This window comes from Pezoporus wallicus, unplaced genomic scaffold (genome assembly GCF_028554395.1).
Source record: "Pezoporus wallicus isolate ANWC-B61680 ecotype Strahan unplaced genomic scaffold, APGP_CSIRO_Pwel_v1 contig_2543, whole genome shotgun sequence".
In the NCBI taxonomy this organism is placed as follows: Eukaryota; Metazoa; Chordata; class Aves; order Psittaciformes; family Psittacidae; genus Pezoporus; species Pezoporus wallicus.
Window position 1 is genome coordinate 2,244,922 of NW_026638172.1, and position 25,953 is coordinate 2,270,874.

At 37.1% G+C, this 25,953-nt stretch overlaps 1 protein-coding gene across 1 annotated transcript in view; it reads right to left on the reverse strand.

Moving 5' to 3' along the window:
* The window catches only part of VWA8 (von Willebrand factor A domain containing 8), a 176,684-nt gene that overhangs the window by 104,913 nt on the left and 45,818 nt on the right, over positions 1-25,953 (reverse strand). The window contains exons 10-18 of the mRNA XM_057409687.1: positions 24,516-24,647; positions 23,122-23,256; positions 22,964-23,041; positions 14,616-14,776; positions 13,370-13,483; positions 5,913-6,081; positions 5,494-5,571; positions 1,469-1,584; positions 503-609 (exon numbers count right to left, since the gene is read on the reverse strand). Of these exons, the coding sequence (XP_057265670.1) occupies positions 503-609; positions 1,469-1,584; positions 5,494-5,571; positions 5,913-6,081; positions 13,370-13,483; positions 14,616-14,776; positions 22,964-23,041; positions 23,122-23,256; positions 24,516-24,647 (1,090 nt within the window). The remainder of the gene's footprint in view (positions 1-502; positions 610-1,468; positions 1,585-5,493; positions 5,572-5,912; positions 6,082-13,369; positions 13,484-14,615; positions 14,777-22,963; positions 23,042-23,121; positions 23,257-24,515; positions 24,648-25,953) is intronic.

A 25,953-nucleotide genomic window follows, 5' to 3' on the forward strand; every position in this document is an offset into this window, starting at 1 on the left:
GCTTGATAAAGGTGACATGTAACAACCACAGCAATTTAAAGAAGGGAAAGCAACAAAGAAGCGTGTGCCAGAATGAAAGCAAAACATAACCCAAGACTTTTACAAGAAAAATCTTAATTTCAACAGTGGAGGAAAAGAAGAAGTGGTAAAAAACATAACAGAGAAATATTAAGAGCAAATGAAGACCGTAATTGTACAGAAGAGTAGCTACCAGTGATAGGGGAAAAAAAAAGAAGGGAAAAAGAAATCCAAGAGAGCCTGAGGCCATAGATCTTATAGACTGGGAAACACATAAACATGATCGAGAACAAAATTCCACCAGCTGGGAATACAGCAGACAATATAAAAGTATAAACATACTGAGAGCAGCACCGCATTCTGACAGAACGAAGTTAAAGGGATGTAAGTGAAGCAAACAACACTTAATTTTGAAGATAATTAATGCACCTGTCTATGCTCAACCATCTGACTTAGAGCAAGGCAAAAGACCGCAGAAGCTTACACGTGTAATGCTTTTCCTCTAGTTTCTTTGTGTCATCCGGACTTGTCTCAATACCGCAATCCTGCAGATTTTTATGTAAAGCTGATCTGGCAAGGTTTGGTAAAAACCTAAATGAAGAAAAATAATAAGGAAGTTGTATTTTAAGGATTTTTTTCTAAGTTTTTAGCATTTTCCATAACCTAAAAATCAGTATGGAGCTTTACTTTGACCTCCAAAGCCTGAATTCTTCACTCAAATAGTCTTCAACATTTAACCTGTCCTTACAGAGAGAAACTGAGCTTCTTCCACACCAATGAACTACATTTGTGGTCCATGCTCATTTTAGAAGGCTTCAGTGTTCCCAAATATTGCAAAAGGGTTGGAACGTAGGATGGATTTAGAACTGTAAGTATGTAACGTCCTCATTACACTGCCAGTAAAAGCTACAGTAGAAACAATGTTTTTCTCAAAATAGCTTTTCTCTTAACTTAGTTCACTTGGACCCCAGGTTCCAAAGAGAAAGAGTAAGCTTTGAGGTATCCAGAACTAGGCCCCTTCAGTTTTGAAACCTTTTGATAATTGAATTTGCTTTCTTTTGAAAAAGCAAACAAACCAACCCCCTAGATGTTCATGACTTTTCTAGATACAGCTTTCAGAACTGGAATCAAGCCTCCACCAGACATCGGTCACACTAGACATTAATGTAACTCCACCATGAGTCTTTTGAGGCAGTGAAGCAATGCTGCCTATGGTGACCCAATTTATACACTGTAATGAAATATTTTCATGAAGATGAGAAAGGAGAGGTATGTAATTTTTACTTACCTCTGACATTTGAGAACACCATAGAAATACTTCTGAAGAAATGACAGACTTTAAGGAGCAAGACAGAAATCATGTTATCTACTAAAATGCATTAAAAGCTATACTGCACATTAGCAACTGACCAAGACGCTCTTGAACTTCAGCCAAACCTAGCACTTCTACCTGGAAAGGCAGGCTTTATTAACAGCATAATAGAGGCTTTCATCTGGATGTTGCGACAGCCGACGACAAATTCGTAGTAGTTGCCGAGTAGATAAAGATGAAGCGAGTGACTGTGCCTGTCAAAAAAAAGAAGGTACTTGTATTATTTCATGTTTGGGACTGGATCTCATGGATTTAAACCAAATAAGTACTGAGAAAAATGTAATCCAAAAGAATGATTTCAATTTTTCTCCTAATTCATAGGTGCTGTCTCCTTCAGCAACTTGTGCTTTTTAATCGCTGAGCTTGTAATTCTGTATTTGTTGCAATAGTTGACTGCCAAGGAAATCATGATGTCATCAAAAGCTTAGCCTTACGATTTCACTTGATAAGCAACAGGGAGAAAAATGTGCTGATAACTGAATTTTATTAGCTATATAAAACCTAACACTAGACAATATTAACAATAACAAGGAGGTCAGCCGCCGTAAAAAGATCAATGTGCTAAAAACTCATCTGCCTTTCACAAGCTGAGTATGTGTTCCACATGTAATGCTCTGGCAAAAGGGTCTGGCAGGATTCTTGGACATATAAACAAGACAACACTGGGCAGCAGTAAGGAGATTGTATCACCTCTGCACACGCCTTCTGGGCAGGCTGTTACTAGAACACTGTGTTCTTTCTGTTGTCCACATGTTAAAATAAATCCTAAAAACTGGACAAGATTCCGTAAAGAGTTACAAAAATGATTCAATGCCTGGGAAAGCAGACCTCAAATACAGCAAAATTTAATAAACAAACAAACACCCCAAACGAGTGACCATGTATTTAAAGACAGATTTAAAGACTGAGAAAGAAATCATTCTATAATTATATCTACCAGATGAAGGTATCTAATACAAATAGGTTCCTTATTTTAGCAGGAAACTCACAACACTGAGCGTGATTTGATAAGTCGCGCCATAGCTTTACCTGGGTCAAGTGAAATAGTTTAATTAGGGAACTTCGAAACGTTTTGGTTTGGGTCATATAAATGATTTCTAACTGCATTAATTATCTTTATGTATTACACTGTTTCAACTGGAAAAAAAATCCTGAAATTCCCCATCTGGAAGAAAAACCCAGAGAAAAGCAACACTTGAAGAATTTCAGAATCTCCCCCCCTCCTTTAATAATTATTAAGCATGAGAAGTGCCTTAACACCAATTCTTTCCACTAGAAAACTGCAGTTTTGACAGACATTAATATTGAAAAACAAATCAGTTTTATGTAATTGTACAAAACTATTCTCAAATGCTGAGACAGCAAAGGATAAATAATACTTTTCAGCATAGCTCTGAGCAAGAATTAGGTAGACTGGACTAACAGCAAAGGTTACTTCTGTTGCTCCTTCTGCTTTTGTTGTCAGGAATTTGTTAACTGTCTTCTGAACCACTGTAGTTTATCACCCAGCATTATGGACACTTCAATATAGGTGATGGCATTTCAAGTGTTTTTTCAAGACCTACTCAGCCATGTGTGAAGCATGAGCAAAGGAGAGGGGTGAGTGCTGTATCCTTGTTATCCCTGCTCACTAGCCAGAATCCTCGCTGGCTTACGAGATTACATTCTCTTTCCAAAAGTTATTTTAAACAGCAGAAAAGTTCCCAAGTAGAGTAAGTTTTGGCAGATAAGCAATCCTCCTAACTTACAAGCTATGGGACTACACTAATGGAGAATGGCAGCTGAGCATAGTAACTGAGGTAGTAAATTTCGTACGTTGTGCCACTTTGATAAATCTTATCTCTAAGGACACGGGCATTTTAAAGTCTAAATAACATACAGCATCACATCCTGCACTGAAATAAATAAAAATACAGGACAGGCCACAGAGGAAGGAATATATTACATCTTCTGAATATTTGCAACTGGCAATTAAAGTTTTGGGAACAAAACTTCCTCTCTTTTGCTGGTTTGCTTTTTTTTTTTAATATTTTATATTGAACAACTGTAAACTCAAAATTGTGTGTCAGTTTTTTTATTATGTATCTATGAGGCACCTAATTTAAGAGGATCTGGACAGTACTCTCTAGATTCTATTGTAAATCAAGCAAACAATTGCAATGATGCAGACAACGCCCACAGGCTGAATAGTCTACAGGTATTCTATTGTTAATAGAATAATTTTAAACAATGCTTAATATTTCAGGATAATCTCTGGCAGAGGTTTACAGACTTAGGCAACTCTATAAATAATCTTGAGTTACCTAAGGTACACATTTAATTTCTCCACACAGGTGTGTTATTGCCAACATGTGTCATGTCACTGCTCATCTACAAGAATCCTCCCTCAGTCCATACTGTGACTCACTTCTCATCCAACATCATATACTTCACACAGGTATTTCACAATGCTATAGACATTCGCATGCATAGAAAGGATTTTTGTAATGGTCTGTTCAGGCATGCTGTGTCTCCAAGTATGCCGAAAACAATATATTTATACATTAGCTGTAGGAAGTAAGTCCCAAAGGTGTACCCAAAAGTCAGCAGTCAATTTTTTTACTTTAAAGATCAGAAAAGCATGACAGCCTCTCTCAGCTTCTTAAATAGTAATACTGTAAAAACTATTACCCATGCTAGAATCATAAAACTAAGGGGAACAGATTATACTTGCATACCAGTTAAACTGCTGGATTCCATGTACATTTTAGTTACATTAAAAACATCCAGCATTTTAGTAGCCATAAAAATAATTTGGGTTTGTTTTGTTTTTTTTTTACCCACCATGATTTCAAAGAATTCTGTGGTTACTATGTAAGCAGGACTTACTTTTCTTGACAAGACTGCTTTAATAGAATAGCCTGTAGCAGTAATGCAGCAGAGTTTATAGAATCACAGAATGGTTTGATTTGGAAGGGATGTAAAAGGCCATCTAGCTCTAATCCCCCTGCCATAGGCAGGACACTTTCCACTAGACCAGGTTGCTCAAAGCCCCATCCAGCCTGGCCTTGAAGACTTCCAGGAATGTGCCACACCTTCTCTCAGCAACCTCTTCTGGTGCATCACCATCCACACAGTAAAGAATTTCTTCCTAATATCTAATCTAAATCTACCCTCTTTCACTTTAAAGCTACTCCCCCATTCCCTGTCACCATGTGACCCTGTAAAAGGTCCCTCACCATATTTCTTGTAGGCCCCTCTTAGGTACTGGAAGCTGCTCTAAGGTCACCCCAGAGATTTCTCCAGGCAGAACAAGCCCAACTCTCAGCCTGTCTTCTTAGGAGAGGTGCTCCAGCCCTCTGACCATCTTCATGGCCCTGCTCTGGACTCACTCCAACACTTCCATGTCCTTCTTATGCTGGGGGCCCCAGAGTTGGATACAGTACTCCAGGTGGAGCCTCAAGAGAGATGAGTAGGGGGAGAATCTCCTCCTTTGACCTGCTGGTCACGCTCCTTCTGATGCAGCCCAGCATATGGTTGGTTTTCTGGGCTGCAAGCACATACTGCTGGCTCATGTTGAGCAGAAGCTCATCAACCAACACCCCCAAGTCTTTCTACCCAGGGCTGCTCTCAATCAGTTTCTGTCCAGCTCTGTCCAGCCTGTATTTGTGCTTGGGATTGCCCAAGAAGCTCTGGTGATTAAAGTGATCAAAAAATATTTGGACACACATGATCATACCCACACCTATTCAAAAGGCAGCTCAAGCATGTTTTACTGAGAGCCACGTACCTAAACCCACTGACAACATATACTGTTCTGCCTGGCTTCTCTGGGATTCAGGCAATTTCCTAAAAGCTTTACTTATGCAGATTCTAAAAATGAACATCATAAATAAAAAAAAGTTCATAGTACGCAGTACAGTAATTGCCAGCAATAATTTTCTGGGGCTGGTTTTCCAGTCCCCATGTGGAGTCTAAAATGAGCCAGAAGCCTTTGAAGCAACACTATAGCTTAGCAAGCTTCACCCAGCCTTTGTTAAAACAGATCATTCACAGCAGGAGAATGTACATTTGAAAAGAAAACAAAACCAAAAACCAATCCCAGACAAAAGAAAAGGGCTCACTGTGGTGTCATTTGTCTCCCGAAGCTTGTGTGTTAATGACAACAACTGCTCCACAGCAACACTGGGTACATTTGGAATCTGCTTGAACAAAAACCAGTATTAATCTTACTGCAATATATGCAAGTTCCATGTACAGCTACACACAGATGCAATAAGCATAGTGACCGCAGTGTATATCAACCAGAAAGGAATGCAATTTTGGCAAAGAACATTTTTTCTATTACAGCATCATTTAGTATCACAGAAAGAATGTTAATTTATATCAAAATCATCGCAGATAAGCAGATATGCTGCTTTCATAAGCTTTGAAAATGAAGACATTTATGCTAGGCAGAAACAGCAAAATATTTTTTATGTAATAAATAACCATGTTCAGTTAGCAATAGTCTGTAAGTGCCTTAAATATTGAACGTACTTACCATCTTTTTTATAACTTCAATTTCCTCACTCTTACTTAAAGATCGAACATTATGAAAAAGAAATAGTGTCAAAAACTCCGGACCCAGCCACTGTTGGGTGCTACTTCCAATGACAGGAGGTTCTGCTAAGACCACTATTCTGAAAGAAGGATGGATAGGAAAGATAGACCTGCAAAAAAAGAGTTTATAAATGCATTACCTCTCTTAAACAGTGAATAGCAAATTCAGTTTTTACAACAGGTGAAAAAAGGAATTAAATCACTGTATGTCTGAAATAGACACATCTCACTCATCTGATGGACTTTTACAAGGTTTTTTTACCTAAAGCAGGGTGTCTCACAGGCAAATCAGGGATGGAACAAGATCTGCCAGAGCTGTAGTAATGAGTAACTTCTTTTATTCGATTAGGCTGACAGAAAGGATGACACAGATACTGGCCATCATGAAGAGATGGATTTATTAACAGCTTAGGAACATTTCCCTTACTGATGCTCTTTGCGGCCCTTGGAAAAATCACCTAGACTCTTGGGATGGGATTAATACACCCGACTTCATAAAATTCCTGAAAATTATACTTCAAAGTTCAAACCAGTCACTCCACCCTTGCCTTGTTTTAGACTCCACATGAGGAGACAGGTTGTTCCAACAGCAGATTAATACTTGAAAGAACTTAAGAAATGCCCTGCTGGGTCCTTCAATCTACCCAGCTCACCACACTTTCTGTCTCTTATTACAACAGCTAGAGATACTCCATGGGGAAAGCACATCAGCCTAGCCACTACGAGTATTCTGTCCCCTCATGCTCTCCCAGCACTCACAATCACATCTTCAAAGACACTGGAGGGTGGATCTCTATTGCTTTAATGTTCATTTACCCACAAGTTTGTCTAATCCCTTTATGAAGTTCTTCATCCTGTCTGCCTCCACAGCTTCCTGTGGCAACATATACACTGTTCATGGTTGTAAAAGGTACTTTCACTATTTTTTAAGTCTTTATGGAACTGATCTGCTAGCTTCAGTCAGTGTCCCCTAGTTCACGCTGCAGGATTTAGTGACTAACAGTCTCCTAGACACCTGCCTATTTGAATCCACTGAAGATAATGGGATCTTACTGTGAGCACCATAATACACTCTTAGATGAATGTGTTGGCACAGTAGAAGACCATTGTCTTGGTTTTCAGTACCTTTGCCTTGTTCACGTATTTTGTCTCTCTCATCTATGTAATGTTACCACCTCTTTGGACTGGAAATTTAGTGGTACTCTTCAATCAGCACAATTGCATGATCTTTAGAAACAGCAGAGAGTTAGACGTCAGATACAAAAGCCAGTCAAACTGTGCAAGGATGGCCTGTTTTCAACAATTAATTTCACAGTACTCTTACTAAAATAGGAGATGTTAATTTGGAAATAGCAAGTGAAATTTAATTAGGCAGCTTATATTTCTAGATATGCCTGTTATCATTTAATTTAAATGACTGTATTTAAAATCAGAACACTTGGAGGCAAGTATTCCTCCTGGTTAAACTGAGAGGGGAAATGATGGCATGAGCAAGGGAATCAGAAAACAGACTATGACCATTAAACATAAATTAACAAATCTACTCATAGTTGGCTTATCTGTTAGTCACAACAATAAACCTGTGATACAACGGAGTGATTACAGCAGTCTCTTGTATCAAAGCAAACACAGGGGGTGGTATGAGTTATTCTCAGCTGAAAGTCATAAGCCTAGAAGCTACTCCCTGATTGATAAAAATAGAAATAGATGTCTAAAAACATCACATGAAAGAGGATCCAATGGGAATGTCATTGTCACTAAGCGTAAAAGAAAGTCAGGGAACATTAGCCAACCTTATTAAAACTTTCTTAGATAAGATAAATACACATACTTCCTGACTCTCCACTTATTACCAATCCCCCATCTGCTGAGAAAGAGAAGAAGACTCCTGCAGAAATCCACCAAATTCAAACAAAGAAATTCTGGTCCCTCTGTAATACTATAAGGGAAGACAAGAAGCAGTCAGCCTTCCCTAGTCAACGGAAGACATTTCTCTTATACCTCCGTGTCACTGCCTAACTCAAAGGGCATAGTGAAGACAGCCAGAGAGGGAAAAGCGGGAGGACAGGCAATGCAAAGTCAGGGCAAGCTGACTTGCTGATATCTATTAAAGTCACTGATGTCCTCTCTAGATTTGGACATATCACACCATCACTGCTGTAGGTTTCCAGTTTGCAAATATGAGTAAAACTATTTGGCTACTTCAAAAGACTATTGTTTGGACTGATGTTTACAGTGATGTAAATGTCAAGCTAAGTGTATTATTAAATACCATAAATAACCCAATCGTGCAACGCTCTGAAAGTTCCCAGCTTCCATTAGCACAACTGAAGAGCTTAAGATTGTTCCACAGTATTATAGATCAAGCCTCTGAAGGAACATAATATGGAGCTCCTATATGAAGCTATATTTTGTAAGAAATAACTCCTTGACATTTTGTGTTCTTTGCAGAGGAAATTCAAGTAATTGTATCTTGTAAAAAAAAAATGACACCTTTTAAATTAATGAGCCTCAAACAGTGGGAAGATTTAGTGATAGTTGATTAATACAAAGAGTCTTTATCCTTCTCTATTAAATGTTTACTGACAACACAGGCAGCAGAGCCTTCTTAATAATATGCACATCATTCTTTTGACATCAATGTTTAATTCAAACCAAGGATTACCACCACTGCTCTTGAGAGAAAGTTCAGAACACAGATTGTTCAGGGTGACTTTAGAGAAAGATTTGCTCGTTATTGATACATGGTCTGAGCAATTGAAGTTTCTCCTAAGGGTAAAAAAAAACCAAACAGAACAGCATTCTTGATACCAGCCTGCAAAACTAATTTTGGCCCTCTCTTCCCATAACATGATTTAATAAATCTCATTTTCTATCAAATTTTATGAGTTGGGAATTGTTTTAATACTAGGGCTGCAATGACCTATTATTTTTTTTTTTGCAATTTTTCTTAAATTTCAACACCATCTAAAATACACAGATAATCTGAAAATTCACTAAACTGGAAAAAAAAAAAACCACAAAATCTAACCCCAAAACAAAAAAATGAAGTAAAAGCTAGAAAATGTAAGGAATTAAAAACTTGTATTGCTTGCTAAATTCACTCCCTGCCACATTCTGCATTTGTCTCATCTACTGTGTTTTCCCTTTCAAACTAATCACATGGAAAATAATCCACTGTCTGGAGGGCACTAAAACCACCCATGCATTATGAGTGATTTCTTAGCTTTTGAACAATCCTATTACATACCTACTTCCACGTTTTCCTGTACTAGCTGCCTTTCTGTTCACCACACTGTGGCCTTACCATCACTGTGCATGTGTGTGTGTTGTGGGGAGGGATATCCATCCAAATAGGTTAAAATACTGCATCATAAGACAAACCAACACTTCACTGCTTGTCTTGTAAAGCCAGTGCTCTACCTTCACAGTATCTGTCTCAGTAAAGTAAAGGATGATTACTGCAGAACTTCCATGCAGAAATCTTGGATATGCACAATAATTGAATGCATTTTCTCTTAATCTGCGAACCTGTTCAGGAAAATGAATCATACAATCATTATATAAATAAGGAATCAGCAGCTATAATTTCCTTCTATGTAGACGATCTTTAAGGACCATCTGTCACTTCCTCAAGGGCAGGTTTTTATCTTTTCTTCTTGCAAACTCATAAACAAAAATATTTCCTTTCCTCAAATGAATGAATTTCATTTTACTGTGAAAGTTTGCTAACTTAACTCCACAGCCAAAGTGGCAAAAGAAAGAAGAAAAAGTACTCTGTGCTGACTCCTAGTTACCTGTAACTTAAACACTTTCAGCAGGCCAAGGAGTATCCCAAAATTTCACAAAGGCAAACATACTGCTTGCATTTGTCAGGCAGAGCTGTTGCACCCACCAGTCTGAAGCCCTCCTCAGAAAAATTCTAGTAGACACAACAGATGTAGAAATAATAGTGGATAATGAACAATGAACATATAACGCAGTGACAATGACTAATATAATCTATTTCAACAGCTCTTACAAAGGTAATACAACTTCTAAATTATGTTGCCCAAAAATATAATTTATGAGTAATAGTGTTCTAACTTGCAAAACTTAAAAGCCATCTGAAAACCAAACCTCTTTGCCCAGCACTGCTCACAACAATGCCATGGTTTAAGCATGTTTACATTTTCGACTATAATACATTCATATAAAAGGCACATGATTTCTTTAGTTCATAGTACGAGCTGAAGTACCATTCCTTTATTTAAAAACTCTTGACTTATTATCAGGGTTGGAAATAAAGGGATGGATTGTGCAGTATTCTACTATTTTACTACACATACAAGTATTAATATTATTGAAGCATAAACTTTTTTTTTTTTTACTATCAAATATTTTCATATAACAGCATGAAAGCTTAACACAAAATGTGTTTTGTTTGTCTAAAGCAGGGATCCCCTAAAACTTCTCCATTATCTCCAAAAGTTCTCCAGTATCTCAAACTTTTTCTCTTCTTAGAAATTGGAAAAATCTTTAGGTGTGTCAAATCCTTTTACAGACAGAGGCTAAAAATAATGTTTACAGAAGTTTTGGCTCATTGCTTAGGAATTGTACTCCTTTTCTCTATCACAGATTTAAATGGAAATTCTGTTATTCAGTTCCATTCACAAAGTACTCGGTCCAAGTAGTCTAGGAAAAAGCATGACCAGTTGTTCTTTTCCAGTATGAAAGACATATTTGTGTTTATGTAACTTCCAACAGCATCTGACAACCTCATTAGCGAGTCTTAAATTAAGGAAACAGAGTAACAGTGAGTTATTTTGTATTTATTAATGCTTAGAAGCAGCACAAAAGACAGAAACTGCAAACTATACTACAAATATTCTCTACAATCAAGAATACTCATGCACAGCTAAGCTGACCTGAATGGGGGGTGGAGAGAATTATGTACTACCATGTTCTTGGTTTCTCTGACATATGACAGTAAGGTATTAGATCTTCTCTACCACAGCTGCTTTCCAGTCTCCAGCTATCACTTTTCTTGAAATCCTGAAGATGGCCTTGCCCTCCTAATTTAATAATTTCCTAACAAAGCTTTTTGGCTGTTTTCTTTCAAATTCTACTGCTCCAGAAACACTCATTTTACTCTTGATCTTGTATTTCCTCTGTTTATGACTATTTTCAGCTACATTGTTTAATTCCTGCCTAACTGCTTAGACATTTAAAACTCTGTCATGCACTTCCACTGAATCATTAACGTGCCTCTCAGCATGTTTTTAACTCTTCCTCAGTTTCTCATAAGAACCACATTAGTACATGACATCAGATAGATAATAAAAATGTTAATAACAAAATTAAGCTACAAAAGTAACATTTTATATGTATTCTATGTACCATATTGATTCCCAACATGCAAAAAAGAATTAAGGCTAAATGAGTGGGGTTTAGGAAAGTCAGAATAATATCCTGATTCAAAACTTGAAACCACTTTCCACAGGGAACTCCCTCACTGGAAAATTAACAGTAGTCTTAATGTGTCACTCATCAAACATCCCAGATTCTGTTCCAGCAGAGCTGGGAATAATAGCATATATTCTGCAGTACTGGCAAAGAGCAACCGTATTGAAATTACTTTAGTCAAATGCAGTAAATCAGGATAAGAAAGCTCTCTATTCACCTTTCTCTAACAGAAATGTATCTAAGACCACTAGCCACAGCCATTGACACATTAAAAAAGAGACAACATATCTCATCCATATGGAAAGCATCTTCCAATCATGATTCAGAAGTAAGAACTTGCCCAGCTAATGGCTAATAAATTAAAGGTACAACATATTCTATACAAAATCTCCACAAGGTGATCTTTTGCAACAGTACTGAAGTTTGCAGTAGCTGTTGCTGAGAAGGGCGAGGAGCAGCGAGGAATGTAATCCTGGAATCAAAGAGCAACTATTGACATTGCATCTGGGAGCCAGTGAAAGGTTGTGATGTTTTCAGAATATGTAAGGGACCAAAGTCAGGATGAGGTCCTGGCATACCTTCAGTTCCTTAAGGGCTGACAAGAACAGTGCCCTCTATACAGAGCAGTGGTTCACTGATGCCAAAGCAGCCCATAGCCAAAACCAAAGGAGTGGATACAAGTTTACATTGCTTTATCCTGGCTTCTTTTGAATATGTCAATACAGAAGAAAGTTGAACAAGGGCCTGATTGAACATTTCACCTAGGAGAAGGTAGGATTCTCAGCACAGAGGACTTCAACTAATTATGTACAAAAAGTAGGCCTAGATTACACCATACCTACAAAAAAAAAAAAAAAAAAAAAAAAAAAAATCAATATAAATGGCATGGAAGACCTAAAATAAAAGTTTGCTTTGTTGTGGTGTCTGGTTTATTTTTGGTGGTGGTGTTTTTTAAAAACCCCAGTATTCCGGATCAAAAGGGAACTAGAAAGAATAAGTAAAAAAAAAAACAAAACAAAACAGTTAAAGAAAAACAGCTTTCCTAAAGGGTGACTATGAAGGTCAATGAAAACAATTGTATTCAACGAGACAATTGAGAGAAACAGGGTAGCACATCATGAATGCATCCCTCCTATAAGCAATAAAGCCTTTTCAAAGTTTGGACATATGCACACCCTGCAGTGTAAATACGAGCACAGATATCTGCCACAGAATCATAGGATGCTTTTTCAGAGATCAGAGCCATTTAAGAGTCACAGTATGTTTAGTTCCTTATGTATTACTGAATATTAGGTTGCATTTTTTTGATGTACACTCAGTGATATTCCTCCCATTAACTACAACTGGTCGGCAATGTTTGACTATGTAACAAGTATAGCTTCAAAGGACTAAAAAACGTTTCTATCTGTGGAATGTTTCTAGCGAACAAGTGGAAGTAAAGAAACAAAAAGAGTAAGCATAATGGGTCCCAACCCATCCTTAGGATTTCCTGCTCCATATTAGTTGTAAATTATATACCAGCTTTATAGCTAATGAGGCAAAAGAAAATAACAAGTTTTATTTCATTTCAATTTAGCTTTATTTTCTAATAGTAGTAACAAAATATTCCAAAATTAAATATTATGTTTTATGTATATATTAAATACTATGTTTTTATGTACTTATAATTGCTCCTCAATGTCTAACTCCTTCTGTTAGAGGATACTGAATGTTTTCCTTTCAGGTCAAGCACTCTAAACAGGATATAATTTTCCCATGCCATAGAAAGAAAGAAAGTTCATGAGGAAACTGATGTTTAAAAGATGTTTCTCTTAGTGATTAGAAGGTACCAATTTAATAGAGAAGCATTTTGCATGATGTTTTTGTAAAAAATAAAATTAAAAAAAAAAAAAAATCAAGCTTTTTACAGGATGAAATTCTGTTTGCATTCGATAGTCATAGCTGACACTTTACCTTTCCTGTAGTTTCTCCTCAGAAATCTGTAATTCTTCTTTTAAGTTTTGATATCTATCTTCCCTTAACAATCTGGTGCCGTCATAGAGGGTCAATTCCCTGTCATGTATTAGTCTGTTTGAAAATAAAGAATAAGCTTTATCTAGCCTTTGATCACTTTTACATATGCATATATCAACTAATGCTTTTTTAAAACCTACATGGGCGATAGTAAAAAGAAAATTTAAGATGCACCTAGGTGTGGAGGTAAAATAATATGCATCAGTAAACAGTTTCAGCATGTAGTCAGTCAGTCAACCTAGTTTAAATAGATGTGGTAAGAAGAAGAAAAAAAAATTCTGTCTTACCAGTAGAGTGTGCATAAATAGCATGAAATAGCCCATTTTGTTATACTTGTACCAAGTAATATACTTTCGATTTGTTTCTTGAAGCAATGTATTTCAGTTGGCTGCAATGATTAGCCTACATACATACCCACCTCTTACTTTTTTTGTGCAGAAGTTGATTAGAAACCAGAAAGCAAAGCTAAACTGATTAGAAAGGGAAAAGAAGGCAAGCATAATTTTCGCTTCTAACCTTCTGTGTATATGTATACGAAGACAAGGCACAAAACGGTTTTGCTAAAACCTGCTTTGAAGGCTGGTGCTGTCCTTTAAATTTGCAGTATACGATGCAGGAACATGCAATAGCAGAAAAAAATTGACCTGACGGTATAGATTACCATAGTACTTGCTATTATTACTACTGTTCTGCAAAGTTTATTTCATAATTCAATACAGGATAAATTAATGTTTAGAAAACATTCTTTGCAATCAAAATAAAGTACGCTTTTACATGTAACTGCAATGACTGCATTTCATTTAGAAGCAGAATGAAAAGTATTTCAAACATCTTCTGACATCCTGCATTTTCAAATCGTTATGTAAATACTTCTAATTTTTAGATTTCCTAAGTTTAGAGTAAAATTGAACTCTTCCTTCAATTCAGAGTTACAGTCGGTATTTACAAAGAGCTGAAATTTCCTGCATTATGCACTTACAAAGAATATGAAATACTTTATTTTGCTTTTAAGTAAGTAAAGACTGAACATCATATATTTTATGAAACTTCAATGTTCAGATTGATCTTTACAGTGTTCTTGAACTTACGGAAAGTCATATTCACCAAAAGGAACTTTACTTCTCAGTATGCCTGTGCTCAATGAACAAATCATGCACAAACAACTTATCCGTGCTCATATCCTGACCTTTGAAGTACAGCTAGAGTGCCGGGGTTAATTCGATGAATGCCATCAAGAATAACAAGCTTTCCTTCCAGGGCAGCAGTAACAAGTGGCGATGGTCTCCAAGCAGTGTCTCCATTAGGCAGCGTATACCTTTGCTGTAGCAAATCTCTAGCTGTCATATCCTGTAAGTATCAATTCATCAGATGAATATATTTAGCTCTACTTTCTGCGATGACAAGTACATGCTCTGTTTTTAAAAAAACTGCATACTGTTTTTCCTGAGAATACACCCAAAGAAAACTAGCAGGAAATCTTCAATTGCTTTTCCAAAGAGTATTAGAAATACACAGAGAAATCTAGGCATACACTATGTTAAATAGTCTTTGGAAGTTCTAGACCTGCCAATATCATCTCCTTGAAACCAGAACAAAAGCCTTCTCTCCTGCCCTTAAACATAATGCAAGCACATGACAACTTGTACACAGCTTTGTATACAGAAGGGGGCAGCAATTTACACCTAGAACAAACTAGAGTCATTTATTTCACGTAGAAGTCACCTGAAAGAGGAAAGATTCCACCTTTAATCTTGAACACAAACCAGCATGATATCCCACCTCTCAGCAGGAAAATGCAGTGGAAGCATCAGAGAATAAAAGAGTAAGAAAGAAGCCAGTAACACACAAAATATTAAAAGTATACAGCATGTCACAAAATAATGCGTAAGGGATAAATCGAAGCCAAAGGCAAACTCTACATTATCCTTCAGCATACACATTTTATATGTTCCATTATAACAGGTAAGCACTAGATCCACAAAGACGTAATAGCTGGTTTGTGACCTGGAAGATGAAATTCCTTCCTCAGGTTGAGCTGTGAACACAATTTAATCTGAAAGAAGATGAGAAAGGTATTTTCTATTGTAGCTGTAGCTTTTGTATACATCCTCTTCACAACTATAAACCCTTTGAACTTTAAAGAATAAAAATAGAACACATTACGTCATCTAGCCTGAATCATTTCCTCTTTCTACATTTCCTTAAAAGCCTTAAAATAACAGGACAAAGTCTGGTTCCTTCAGTGCTTCCACATTTGTATGATTTAAATTCCCACATTTAAATCCACATAAAACATGATTATTGTTTGACTTGGTTGAGCTTGTTGTGGTTTTGGGGGGTGGGTTTTTTTTTGTTGTGTTTTTTTTTCTCTTTTAACTGCTGTGTTTGCTCATTTCTATTTTATTAATGAATTACACTAAAACCAGAACATGCAACATTCTTATCAAAGCCAGAGAAAATTGCAAGTGTTATTAGGACTTGCATCAGAAGTGTTAATTCAGCAAAGAGTAAAAGCTGTATACTGAATATTTGACTAACACACCTTTCTGATCGATTACCTCCAGGGGAATGGAACAACATACAGTATGAACTGATTGGGAGCCTAGTATGCTTATGTAGAACGCCCATCTGTAATTCAAACAGCCATTTGAGAACCATGCATTAATTTTCTGGAGATAAACTCAGAAGTGTATTTTGCTGCTAAATACTTTCTGAAATATAAAATGAATGTTTATATTGTAATTTGAATGGTTTAGTGAGGATAAATTTAGTGATGCATTAAGAAGTAGAATCATTTACTAACACATGTGAAGTTTGTATAAAGGATTCATTTTATTTATCTATTTGCTAGTCTTATTATTTCTATTTATTTCATCTAAACCAATTTTTAATATACAATATTAAAATTGTAACATTATTAAATATATAGTGTTAGAATAACACTGAAAGTCCCTCCCTTTTGAAGGGAGGTAAGAGAGTATAAGAATTACTTTTTTTTGCCTTTATTTTGGGAATAGCAATGGCAATGGCAACATACTGCCTTTTGAAACAGAATACCTACTTTGATTTGTAACAGTCATTGTAACCTTTTTGTGTGTTTTATATTACATTTCTTATTTTATAAAATATCTGGGAAGCTAGGGACCAGGTTAGGAGAGCTAAGGCCCAGTTAGAATTAACCTTGGCTAGGGATGTGAAAGATAATGGGAAGGGATTCCACAGGTACACTGCAAGTAAAAGACAGACCAGGGACAATGTGGGTCCCCTGAAGAATCTATCAGGAGAACCGGCTACCCTGGATTTGGAGAAGGCTGAGGTTCTGAATGACTTCTTTGCCTCAGTCTTCACTGGCAAAGGCTCTGATGAAACCATGAAAGCCTTGGAAGGCAGACACAGGGACTGTGAGAACGGAGACCTTGGGCCCACTGTAGGAGAGGATCAGGTTTGAGACCGTCTTAAAAACCTGACTGTGCGCAAGTCCATGGGACCTGATGAAATCCATCCGTGGGTCCTGAAGGAGCTGGCAAATGAAGTTGCTAAGCCACTGGCTATCATATTTGAAAGATCATGGCAGTCAGGTGAAGTTCCTGATGACTGGAAAAAGGGAAATATAACCCCCTTTTTCAAGAAGGGGAAAATGGATGACCCGGGGAATTACAGACCAGTCAGTCTCACCTCTGTGCCTGGCAAAATCTTGGAGCAGATTCTCCTGGAAGGCATGCTAAGGCACATGAAAATCAACAAGGTGCTTGGTGACAGCCAGCATGGCTTCACTAAGGGGAAATCCTGCCTGACCAATTTGGTGGCCTTCTATGACAGGGCTATGGAACTGATGGACAGGGGTGGACCAGTTGATGTCATCTACCTGGACTTGTGCAAAGTGTTCGACACTGTCCCACACGACATCCTTGTCTCTAAATTGGAGAGACATCAATTTGATGGATGGACCACTCGGTGGATAAAGAACTGGCTGCATGGCCACATGCAAAGAGTTGTGGTCAATGGCTCAATGTCTGGCTGGAGACCAGTAACGAGTGGTGTCCCTCAGGGATCAGTGTTGGGACCGGTCTTGTTCAACATCTTTGTCACTGACATGGACAGTGGGATTGAGTGCGCCCTCAGCAAGTTTGCCGATGACACCAAGCTGTGTGGTTCGGTTGATATGCTGGAGGGAAGGAATGCCATCCAGAGGGACCTTGACACGCTTGTGAGGTGGGCTGATGCCAACCTCATGAAGTTTAACCATGCCGAGTGCAAGGTCCTACACCTGGGTGGGAGCAGTCCCAGGCACAGCTACAGGTTGGGCAGAGAAGAGATTCACAGCAGCCCTGCGGAGAAGGACTTGGGGGTGTTGGTTGATGAGAAAAAGAACATGAGCCGGCTTCAGTGTGCACTTGCAGCCCAGAAAGCCAACCGTATCCTGGGCTGCATCAAAAGGAGCGTGACCAGCAGGTCGAAGGAGGTGATCCTGCCCCTTTACTCTGCTCTTGTGAGACCTCACCTGGAGTACTGTGTGCAGTTCTGGTGTCCTCAACATAAAAAGGACACGGAACTGTTGGAACAAGTCCAGAGGAGGGCCACGAGGATGATCAGGGGACTGGAGCACCTCCTGTATGAAGATAGGCTGAGAAAGTTTGGGCTGTTCAGGCTGGAGAAGAGAAGGCTGCGTGGAGACCTCATAGCGGCCTTCCAGTATCTGAAGGGGGACTATAGGGATGCTGGGCAGGGATTCTTCATTAGGGACTGTAGTGACAGAACAAGGGGTAACGGGTTAAAACTTAAATAGGGGAAGTTTAGATTGGATATAAGGAAGAAGTTCTTTACTGTGAGGGTGGTGAGGCACTGGAATGGGTTGTCCAGGGAAGCTGTGAATGCTCCACCCCTGGTGGTGTTTAAGGCCAGGCTGGACAGACCCTTGGGTGACATGGTTTAGTGTGAGGTGTCCCTGCCCATGGCAGGGGGGGTGGAACTAGATGATCTTAAGGTCCTTTCCAACCCTAACTATTCTACGATTCTATGATTGTATGGGGAAAAAAAGAGCTTAGGACAGAAAACAAGTAGCATAACCTATGTCCCACTCCTTTTAGCAGATACAGTAATACAAGCCTCCAACCTAGCCATTTTTCATGGTTGACATGACTAATCACGTTCTTGGCAATTATGAGGTGAAAAATCTATGTTTCCTGGTTTTCATGCCAATTTGGACTTACATTTTGTTAGTATTTCTGAAATAAAAAAATTGGAAGGAATTTGTAAAAAAAAAAAAAAAGAGGTCATGCAAAAAAGAAAAAAATATCCTAGAAACAAAACCATCACAATACAGAAACACTAATAACGTGCTTAGAAGACTGTTTTTGCTGGGGAAGAAAAGGAACAAATTGCTGGAAAACTGTAGTAACATCACTTTGAATATTGTGCTCTTTTCCCCCTGAAACTCTGGGGGGAAGAAAATGTTTTATTTTGAAAATTTAGACCAAAAGTGCCCTAGCTACAATCCACAAAAAACTAGCTGGCTGCTGCTTCCCATTTGCTGTTGCTTAACTGCATTAAGAAACAACTTAAAAACAAACCTTTCCTAATCTGGATGAGCTTCCTTTGTTAGCAATTTGCCTGGAATTGCATATAATGAGAAATCCATATAATGATGTCAGATATCACAAATGAGACAGGAATTGTTCTCTGAGCCAACTGTTAGTATAAGGAATGATATATGTACTCAAAAGCTTTGGGAACCCTTGATTCTCACCTCACAACATAAAAGCTTTTAGAGGCTTTTTCTGTGAAATCAGTATAAAGAGCTATGCCTTTTCAAACTACTGAAGCCCTTAAATCAACCTCAGATGGAAAGAATGATGAAGCAAGTACTAAAACTAAAAGTAAACATAATATATATACATGTATATATAAAAAAATTTAAGAATTCATTTCTGCACAGAGGCTGAAGAAAAACAGTGCTATTGCTTCACTCCAAAGAGAAGTGCTGCCGCACATTTTTTGTGCTGCAGAAATTACTGGAAAATAAAAATAAGCCATAGGACAAATAAAAACCTCCTTAATTTTAGAAATGGATTTAGGACAATATGCTGTCTCTCAAAACAAAACAAAAACAAAAAAAAACCACCAAACAAACAAAAAAAACCCCAAATCAAACCAAACCAAAATGGCAGTTTCTTCAACAAAGCAGAAAAACCTGCTAAATTTACAGCACTATCCAGCTTCTCATAGCCTTCACTGCTGAATTACTGTATAAATTACTACATTTAACATTTGTTCTGTCATTAAATTATCCGGTTAGTTTGCTATGGAAAGCTTATGATGTGTTTTTCATATTTTAAGAAAAACAAATACATTCTTAAAATTTATCCAAAGATATAGAGCTCTCCTACATTCAATGAGTTTAAGACACTGCTTCCTGTAAAACTTTTGAGATTATGTAAGACACTGTACGTAGGAAATATCTATACATATAGATATAGATGTGGATCTTATGTAGACTTGTCTACACAGGAATTCATAGCAAACAATGAGCTCACAGTCTTTCATTTGCTTTAGCAATACTGTTTGATTATCAGCAAAAAGCCTCTCTATAAAACCCCTCTGAACTTGATCAAACCCTGGTGAAACCAAAGGAAAGCTTCACTTCAGTGTGAAATACTTCAACCCCCTGGCCTAGGTTTTATTTATGTAGGAATTACAGATCCCTTCAGGTGTTTACTGAGTAACTAATTTCATTGTCAGCTCTTGTTACACGTTTCCAAAAAGGAAGTCTTCTGCTCCTGTTCAGCGAAGCCATACTAATTAAATATAGGATGTTGAAAAACAGTGGCCATGTTTTTAACCAAGTAATTATCTAATTTTGCTGTTGAGTACCCAATATTGTATTGTGCATAAGAAAACAAGAGTTAGGATGTACCTGTCCTTAAGCAGGTTTGGTAAGTTGCAGAACTCTTTTCCTGGGATGATTCAAAACTATGTTTACAGTGACAAGTGCAGACAGAAGCATGCAGGCTAACTGGAGACACTCAGTTCTGGCTAAGAAACTAAGCTCCTATCTTAATATGCCATTGTCCAGAAAGTAATAGGTGCTTCTGGGAATCCAAGTATATTACTATGAACGTAATATTACATTGATGAGTTTATGTAGCTTTGGAACCCAAATACGCTCACACCTGGCCACCTTAAAGCATAAGAAAAAGGCACAAGTCATCTGTTCAACTTCTATCTATGCAGATACAATTCCAGAGTCTGTGCCCTTATCAGCTGAAGCCATACAGGGGGAAGGAAAAGCAATGGGATCCTGTCTGGGGAGGTTTTCAACATCACAGGAAAACATAAAATGGATTGTGTTTCTTTTTTCAGCATCAGTAATATTTATTTTTCCTATTTTCTCTCACTTTTTATCTGTTTCAACCCTTCAAACTCACCACCCATTTCTGTCAGTGTCTCTCTCCACATGGCATTGCACTTCCAAAGCAGCTGCCACTGCCATTTCTTCCTTTGGAGGTCTCCATGCTGCATGTGAAAAATTTCAAGCAGCAAAGGTATGGAAGAAAGAGACCAATATATTGCATTAAATCTGATGCTAATGTTCCTCTGCAGCATTGCCTACTATCACTTACAACTGTAAATCCTGTGATATTTGGTATATTTTGCCTTACAAGGTCATGGGAGACTCTCGACTTCATATTTTATTTGAGAATGTTTTCATTCCTTGGGGTAATGGAGAAAACCTTACATATGTGGTCTCTATTGTGAAAAGCTAGAAAAGTAATTCTGCTTTTTAATCTCGTAATTTTTCAGTTTATGTCACAAGGTTAAAATGCATCAAGATCTAAGACTGACAATTCTGAGTGACCACTGGCTGTGGGAGACTGCTGTTAAGCACGACAGAGCTTGGAGTTTGCAAAAATATCCCAGTGCTGTGAGAAAGCCTGAAGTGCTGCCAGGATGAAATCAAAGGGAAAACCCCCAAATGTACAGCAGCCCCACTATGCCATTTTTACCACACTCCAAGATAACTGACGGCTCCAAAACCTTAATTCCCTTATTATCCTGCATGTCCAACCCTCCTGGAACCATTACTGCTACTCCTGTGTCAATCTTTTTAATACAAACTTTACATTTTCTATAGTAGAAACATTCACTCTGCCCTTACTTTTTCAATTACTGGACATTTCATCTTCCAATTCATTAAAAACACAGCTACAACAACAAACTCCTTGCCACCACCTTCAAAGCCCTTGGACACCCTTATGACTTCTCCAGTTCTTCCTTCTTGCCATTTTACCCCATGACTGCCATGACTATGTCAACTGCTTGTGCGTGTCTCAAATAGAGTTAATGCACATTTCACTCCAAATTCACCTTTAAAGCCACATCTGTACTAAGACACAACATAAATAATTTAGCAACAATTAGGCTACAGGTGGAAGATTGTTGCCTGTTTGTCATAGCACCTATGAGTAACAAAGTTAATATTCACTGAGTGCAATATGCATACATTATATTTAAACACCACCCTCATTATATATTTCTAGAATGCAACAACGTTGAACATGGAACCTTAACCTCTAATCTCTACTGCAACATAGTTGCACTGCAACTGTAATTGTCAGAATACACAGGAAGGTAAAAAAAGGCAGAGAAATTCCATGTGTCAGGCATCATAAAAAATAAATATGTAAGAGGATATCAGGTTATCTTCACAAAAGAAACAATTAAAAAAATCCCAAACAAACACAGAAAAAAGATTAAGCTTATGGAACATGAGAAATAATGTTAAAAAACTTCCATACAAAAATAAAACCCTCAATACAGTAAAAAAACTGTTTTCCATTACAATTTAAAAAAAATAGTGTTGGTAATGGAGAATTCCATTTAAGATTAAATAGCATATGGGGAAAAATTAATAAATAAATAAGAAGATGGAACAACAAAAGGTCTTCTGGAGGCATTCAACATGCATGAATTACAATGGTCACCACTCTGACCTAAAGGCAAGAATCATCTTTCAAAAGGGGAAAAAAATCCAAAAAGGAGAAGACACAAAAGATGAAGTATCTTTTATGACACTCAGTCATGTCAAATCACAGAACAAGCTGTCAGTTCTCTGTGGCTACGAGAAAGACCACTGTGTTAAATGATTCTGCTTACATTTAGATTACCTCTCTTACACATTCACAATAAATTCAATAAAACTGAAAAAAGCAATGTCAGGGCTAGGTTACTACAGTAACACTACTAACTATACTGCTGCACAGCATCCCCTCTATTTAGGCCTGCAATGAGAAGATATTTTAGATAAGCATTCTAACACAGAGAGTAAAAAATGCTCTATAATGACCAGAAAACTGTTATCTTTGAAATCTTTGCTAACCTTTATTTTTTAACCATATTATATAGATTAAAAAGTATATATATTATATATACACAGCTCTACTCCAGTTTTTAAAATAACTGAGGGAGAGAATATACAGAAAGAATCAACACCTGTGTATTATATTTTAGGTCGTATTTAAAGCATAGTTTACTTACCTGGTACAACATGATAGGTTCTATGTTGTATCCCAGTAGATCAGCAAACTCATTAGCAATAACTGTTTTGCCACAGCCCTAAAAAGTTACAAAGTAAGAACTAGATTACATTCTAAGAAACACGGGGAAGGAGGGAGAAAAGAAATTTCAATTCTTACTTTTCCTCCAATTAAACACATATCTTTAACCATATGGGATTGCATCATTTCTGCCAACAGCTGATCATGGCTGGAAGTCTTTATAAAAGTATCTGATCGAGGATGTTTTTTTAACAGCGCAGTCCCAGCGGGAACCTATAAGGAAAAAAAGAATACAATCAACATGCTAAATAAGCTACACTGTGATAACTCTAGGCTTTGTGTGGCTTGGGTTACACTTCTCCAAAACTACTGTGGTATTTTGCTGATGACTGTCATCCAACAAACATATCTTTCACTTAAAAAATATTCAATCACACAGTTTCTAACAGACAACCTTCTTCACACTTCCTTTGTCTCATTTTCATAAAAAAAGTAGCAAAATGTGAACAAATGGAATTACAGCACTGGGGTTTGCAAAGAACTTGAGGCTGCTCCTGCTGAAGACAAAATATAAAAATCACCAACATTAACTGCTTATCAGAGAAACATGGAAGAAAAAGAGCAATTTGCATTGTAAAATCCTGAAGGGGTTACTTTGACAAGAACTTTGCAGAGTTTCAGTCATATTCCACATTAAGGCTCTATTTTCACTCCCCATTCTAGTCTGGGAACCGTTTCATCTGCAAATTCCTTATGCCTTCTTGTTCCCAAAGAGATATTCTGCAGACCTATTTTCAGAAAGTATCACCTACACATCAAACAAAATTAAAAACCTTCTCCTCAAGAAAGAGTTAAATCAGGTCCCTACAGAACCACCTTTTTCTGACAAATTCCCATTTGCTGCTGCTCCCCTTTTCACTTTGTCATGGTACAAACTCTCTGAGGATACTCCTCACCTCTCTCTGACTCCTACTAATTCTAGACTCTCCTAATTCAACATTAACTTCAAATTTGCAGATCAGCATGTTGCATGAATACAACCTTATTTCACCACCTAAAAACTTCATCAGAAGAAACTTTAACCATTCTTAATGTGATTACTTGTGTTCTGTTTTCCCAACATCTTCCATCAGAACATTACCAAGCACTCATTAGATTTTATTTGAAGTGTAGACAGACTATTGTTTTTATTAGAATAAAAAAGGGAAAGCAGCACCAAAAGCATCATAAGTACTCTGTTATTCTAATACAATTTAAAAAAAGGAAATTTAGAGGCTTTTCTTTCATCCATTCTTTAGCATTTCTTTTAACACAAGAAACTAATGAATCACATGTAGGAAAATATGAGTTTATTTAGCAATAAAATCTTGTATATCCATAATTAAGTATTATAGTACCTAAAAAATGTGTTATTCTACCAAAATACGTTCAGTGCAAATGAGTTTTTGTATCAAGTGTATCAAAATCTCAATGAGATGAAAAAAAACAATATCTAAAAACATATATAGTTTTATAAAGATACAAATTCATACCTGGAATGTCACTTCTTTTTCACCAATCTGGACAGTTACATCAGCCTTGAAGGGTTTGTTTCCATGTGTGCTTTCTACTTTGGTAATCCTTCGGGGAAGCAAGTGGCTTTTTGAATCCTGAAGCTCAAAACGCTGTAGAATTAGGGCATGAAGAAAATTAATTATTAAATACAGCTTTCTGGGTTTTAAAACTGCTCCTTCTGAAAACGAGGCCAGAAGTATATTGAAGTGCTTGTGAAGTCTTAAATCCATTTACTTTACTTCAACTTTCACTTCACATACCTGTGTTCACATTCATGTTGACCTATATATTTTGCATTTAAAACCAAAGTGAAAAGATTGTATACCATCTACTTTTTCTGAGTGTAGCGACAGATATAAAGTGAAAATGTTGTTCAGTGACTTTGCCAAGTCTTAGTCTGACAGAACACAATAATAAGAGAAACAGATGATAGCCTTTAGCATGTGTAATAATAGACCACCTATCTCTGCAGGTCATTATAACCAATTGCAGATTTAAACATCTGGCTACCAATAAAAATAACCATCAAACATTATGTTTACTTAGCTCCACAGCCTTATCATACAATGAAAATTGAGGATATCCTGTACAAATTAAGCTTTCAGCATGTTCTGGGTATATCAAGGACAAAAAAAGGGGACATTTGTCTTCCCAATCCTCTTTTAAGCATTATACTCTATTTTATGCTGGATATAGGAAGCATGGAAGCCATTTAAAATACCCTGCATGAAGTCTATTTTGCTAGTGAAGGTGAAGTCAGTTGGGGGGTTTATGCACGAAAGAGCCAGTAACTGAAATTACTGAACTCATAGAGCCACTTTATTCCAGTGGAAGCTGAGTAAATCAGAGAAAATGAGTATTATTCAACTCCTTAAAATCCTTGAAAAAAAAAAAATTAAAACAGAAGTAACAAATATAAAATAATTCTCCAAAAGCATGTAGTTTTATCACTACTGGGATTCACAGCACTATCTTCTAAAGTTTAGAAAGAAAACTGAGATTCAATCATATAAACACTTTGGCTCTTCATCATTTTGTAAATTCCCACTCTGGAACAAGAGGCTACAAAAATTTCATGTTTAAACATGAATTTAAGATAAATGATCAGTAAAGGACTGCACCAAATTATATCCTTATTGTAACAGCTGAGTCTACTTTAGATACCATTAAATATTTAAACAACCACAGATGACATGAATGGCTACTGAGCAGTGTATCAAAACTGATTCTAAGAAAAGCTCCAACTATAATTCTGTTAAATGAGCCACTCTTATGTTCATTAGTAAATGGCAATATTCTTACTAAGTTAATAGCATTTTGGATAAGGCCAAAACTGCTCATACACAAAATTGCAAAGTGCTTGTATACTAAAATCCCTTAATTGTATACCAATTAAAGAAAATAACTATGAGCAAA